General features: G+C 35.1%; 1 protein-coding gene across 1 annotated transcript in view; it reads left to right on the top strand.

Moving 5' to 3' along the window:
* Positions 1 to 466: 466 nt before the first annotated feature.
* Positions 467 to 5,000, top strand: part of LOC113828536 (zinc finger HIT domain-containing protein 3) — a 4,982-nt gene continuing 448 nt past the window's right edge. The window contains exons 1-3 of the mRNA XM_027381529.2: positions 467 to 626; positions 4,119 to 4,282; positions 4,974 to 5,000. The exon at positions 4,974 to 5,000 is cut by the window's right edge and continues 448 nt beyond it. Of these exons, the coding sequence (XP_027237330.1) occupies positions 547 to 626; positions 4,119 to 4,282; positions 4,974 to 5,000 (271 nt within the window). The 5' untranslated portion in view covers positions 467 to 546. The remainder of the gene's footprint in view (positions 627 to 4,118; positions 4,283 to 4,973) is intronic.

Raw genomic sequence — 5,000 nt, 5'->3', positions numbered from 1 at the left:
ATATATATATATATATATATATATATATATATATATATATGTATACATATATGTATATATGTGTGTGTGTGCATACATACATATATATATATATATATATATATATATATATATATATATATATATATATATATATATATATATGTATATGCATATATATGTATATATATATATATATATATATATATATATATATATATATACATATATATGCATATATATATATATATCTATATATATACATATATATACATATATTTACATATATCTATACATATATATACATACATATATATATATATATATATATACATATATATATATACACATACATACATAGGTTGACATGTCTTAATGAAATGCCTTAAGTAAGTGTCTTAATTAGTTAAACGAACCATAAACAAACATTCGACTACTGTAAGAAAAAAAATTAAATGTCCACGTGTTGACAACAATAAACAGCTGACTTTTGTTTACATTCGGAGAGCGTGAGACACAAACACGTGTTCAGTTCCTAGTAGTACTAACTTCTTTCAGCCAGAAGACATGGACAAAGGCACTGATGTTTGTCAAGTTTGTACCAAAGAAACATCTAAATACAAATGTCCAGGCTGTCTATTAAAGTAGTAAGTAAATGTTTGTCAGTTCTATATCAATTTAGATATTCATTTCTCAGTTGGAAAGCAGCAGATTTTTTTTTTCTGAATAGTTCTGTATAAGGGATCTTGATGGTTTTGGTATCATTGGATTCCTGTCACTATCTAATTTCCAAATATTTAGAAATTATTGCGCAGAAACTCCCCAGTCCTACACATTCTTGCCAGATTGGAAACTTTGCAAATTGCGCGCCAGAGTTGTTGTTTAGAAGCAGAGACTGCGGTATTATTGAAAAAAGGTGTCACCAAAGAATCAATGGTAATTTTCTATATTACCTTCGCATCAATTTTGGTATCGTTGGAATCCTCTCACTCTGTACAATCCAAATATGTAGGCTTTATTGCGTGGAAACACCCCGTTAGCGGCAAACTTGGCCCCGATAGCAGGGGCGATGATGTTGGAGCAGCGGACATAATATAGAAAATTACTCTAATAATATAATCCCTAGTGAAAATAACCATGCAGCCCCTTGCAACCCCCCCAAGGAAACAAAATATCCACCACATATTCACGGCAGGATAGAGCGCTCACGAACGAGATGCAGAGCCGATAATCCCTACCATAACCTAGGATTTTTAGGCGCTCTTCTGTTCATGATATACCCTGTTCATCCTGATTATACTACAATCATCTCTGTATACAATGCTGCCTATGTCAAGGTTAGTATGCTGATTTAGTGGGAATGTAACGAGGTAACTGTAATACATCCGCCGCTCCGAGATCGACGATAATTGTGTAACGCTCTAGTCTGCCGGGAATACGTGGTGGAGGTTTTGTTTCCTCGGTGGGGGTTGGGGTGCAGCAGCCTCCCCCAGGGGGGGTTGCGGGCGGTGCAGCCCCCTGCAATGGAAAGTCATGTGAATAACCAAGGTTATTTTCACAGTGTGTTATATTATTAGTGTTATTTAACCCCGCAGTTTCCCTGGAACCTTCCATGCCCACCCTTACCACCGGGGCAAAGTTTGTCGCTAATGGGGGGTTTCCGTGCAATAAAAACTATATATTTGCACTGTTGACAGTGAGAGGAATCCAACGATACCAAAATCGTCGATAATGGAGAGGCGAAGGTAATATAGAAAATTACTGAATGAATTAAAACTAACCTTACAGCCCTGAAGATATTTAATTAATGATCACTTTTCATTAAATAAACTTGTCTCACAAATTTCGTTGGTCCAATCAGCCAGTCATTGGCTTCAACTCAAGGAATTCCCAGTTCACGGTTGTGCATTTATGCCAGTGCTGACGGGTAAAAATTTTGGCAAGTGGACATAAGAAGGGGATTGTTGGCACGCATCGGCAGTTTCCCCGGTTTGCGCCCAGCTCAATCGGTAGTTTGCGAGTGACATTTAGCACCTAAAAGCTTTTATTTTGCAGTGATTTATAAAAATATTAAAATTTTGATGGTTTACCTTCATTATAGGTGCCATTGCCTAAAATCTTTACCATATAAATGAAGCCGCTACTATTGGAGAAAAACAAACTCCATCTGATGAGCTAGTGGCGTGGGCATGTGCATGATACGATGCCATCCGTGTTTCGGTCCACAACAGCTATGGCATGTACGTACATACAACCCGTCAGCTATGGGTTAAGCCTCCATTTACTAAATGGAGCAGCTGAGAGAAAACAATTTGTCTAAATGGTGTGGCCAGAACCGTGGCTGAGGCGCAGCGGATTCATCCACCATGCACAGCAAACTTTCCAATTTGGCATTCTTAGCTCCAATAGCAGGGGAGGGCAGGGAAGATAACGGGGAAATCCTGGTGTAATATGTAAAAGATATACACAGAATCAATCATTCACTATGTTGTCTAATGCCAGACTCTAGAGTTTGATCTGCGCGAGGAATGCAATACCCGCTCTAATGTAGTTCTTGGGTAACTTTCCGCACACGCTTAGTTCTTTTTTAAATCAACTTCCGTGCATAAAATTCTTTTGACCTTTTCATGCACTTGTTTCATTATCTGTCCGCAGATCCATCTGTGCAAATGTAGACAAAATGATGTTTTCCGCACATAAAAAATGTAATATTCCCTGCGCATGAAAAATACTCTACAATCTGGGTCTAATGCAGGATGCTGTTCCCCCATTAACCCCCACAACTACAATCACAGGAGAGAGAGAGAGAAAAAAAAAAATTGGGAATATTTGAGTAAAGGAAATATTTGCATTAGGCTGTTACTGTATATTAGTGACACATCCCAAGTGTCATTCCTTGTATTGGATATGTAACCAATTCCTTGTGAATTTTAGACCTATAATTCTGACTACAGTTTTAGATCAAATCCATACTGGAATCTGTGATTCATGTCTGCCAGAGATGTACATCAAGACCAAATTTTATATATGCCAAAAGAGTTCAAATACTGAATACTTATATACCAAAATGTGCCAGTGATGTTAATGATGGAAAATGTTTGCCGGTGTACAAAATTTAAAAAAGAGCTAGCAGCCAAAGATCTTTGATTGAAAGAGCCTTGATTCCAGACTTGGATAAAATCCTGATTGTACACTTTGATGTACAGACTCAGTGCTTGTATGCTTAGTTTTCAGTTTCTGCATTTAAAAGTAAATATGTGAAAGGTGTTGGACTACTGTAAAATATGCAGATTTACTATACTGTATATATATTTTTGAATGGTATAGGCTGCTAATTATTTTTTATTGGTGAATTGTATGAGTCAATTAGGTGTCAATTATTAGGCTTAGCTGACTTCCCCTGATATTCCCATTCTTCCAAGAAATATTTTTTTCTGATGCTATTAATATCATTACTGTTATTGCCATTAGCATTGATATTGGGGTTATTATAATGGTATTCTCAAGATTAATAGTAGTGTAAGATAAAAGATAAGTCTTTCAAAAAATCAAGGAAAAGGTGAGTTAGTTAGGATTAGTGACTGACTCCTTGGTGACTAAACTCTTGTGAAGTCACTTAAGCAAAATTAATAGATTGTAATGACAGTGTAGCCTACATAGCCATGCTATCTTGTCATCAATGGGTTAATCACTCCAATAGCGCATATATCTGCCAACCTGTGTATTACTCTGTATATATGTTTAGCATTTAGGTTTATAGCCAGCAGATTCTCCATTTCCTCTTCAGATTACTGCATGTATATATTTTTTTTCTCATAGCTATATAGGCTTGATGTTGAATCAGTAGTAATATGGTACTATAACATAAAATGTGTTTTCTGTACACTTATATGGTTTTGAAGTCCAATTACTATTCTAATAATCCTTTTTAACTCTTTTCACACAGAGACCTCTCAATCTGAAGTTGTCTATACTGTATGCATGCTCTCCCTTATTGACAAAAAAAAAAACACTTGTAGCAAAGTGTACTGTTTAGTATAGGAGACTTTGCTTCTCATTACCCTCAAAATGTTAGCTGTTTTAGCTTGTTCAGCTTTCTAATGATAGGTATAGCTAAAAAGTATCATTCTTTTTTTTAGCTGCAGTGTGGTCTGCTTCAAGAGCCACAAGGAAGGAAAGTGCACACCAAAGCAGCCAGAGCCGACCGTGACCTTGGAGATCGACACGAAAGGAAATATATCATCGCAAAATGTACTTTTTCCAACTGATGATACAGTCCTGCCAGAGACTTTAGAGAAACTGAGTAAGTCCTTTGTGAAATGTGTTAAAAAAATTAACTTTGTTTTGGTATTTTATAATTATACTTGTTCTATGTGTATTATTATTTCTATGTATTTTCAAACCTGGGATGGAAAATTGGAAAAGTTTACAAAATGACAGAAGAAAGTCTTAATACCCAAAGGCCTTGATAGTGAGACTTTAAATTTTCAGTAAATAATTTTAAAACATAGTGGATATATCTGTCATGTTTTTCTTTGGTAAAACTAGTAGAAAAGGAAAGGGATAGATCCCCAAAATCTGAATTGGTATTTTGGTGGTATGATATAGTCAATGAATTGGTGTACTCATATATAAGTAGGGATGCTGTGCATATAAGTAATTTTGATGTATTTTGATTATGTATACATTTGTTTGAGAAAATATTTCTGTATTGTTTTTCAGTTATTGTGTTGGCAAAAAAGGTTTTTTTTTATTTTACTGTAATTCAACCTTGCATCATATTTTTAATGGATTTTTGACTCAGGATACCAGAAAAATGGATTCAAAATGCTGATAACCATGAAAAAAACTGAAATTGAATCATGACATATCAAACTAGCCAAGAATCAAAATGTGATAATTCACTTTCATTTCTTAATTCTGGGCATTTTCCCTTTAATCTTTTTTTACACTTTACTATGTTTGTGTTCACTAATAACCATTTGTTCTCTTAGGATCCTCAAGAAGACTACAAGCTGTGC

The sequence above is a fragment of the Penaeus vannamei genome, chromosome 1 (assembly GCF_042767895.1).
Source record: "Penaeus vannamei isolate JL-2024 chromosome 1, ASM4276789v1, whole genome shotgun sequence".
NCBI lineage: Eukaryota > Metazoa > Arthropoda > Malacostraca > Decapoda > Penaeidae > Penaeus > Penaeus vannamei.
Note: the sequence above shows the minus strand (reverse complement) of the source record. Positions and strands in the feature narration are given on the sequence as shown.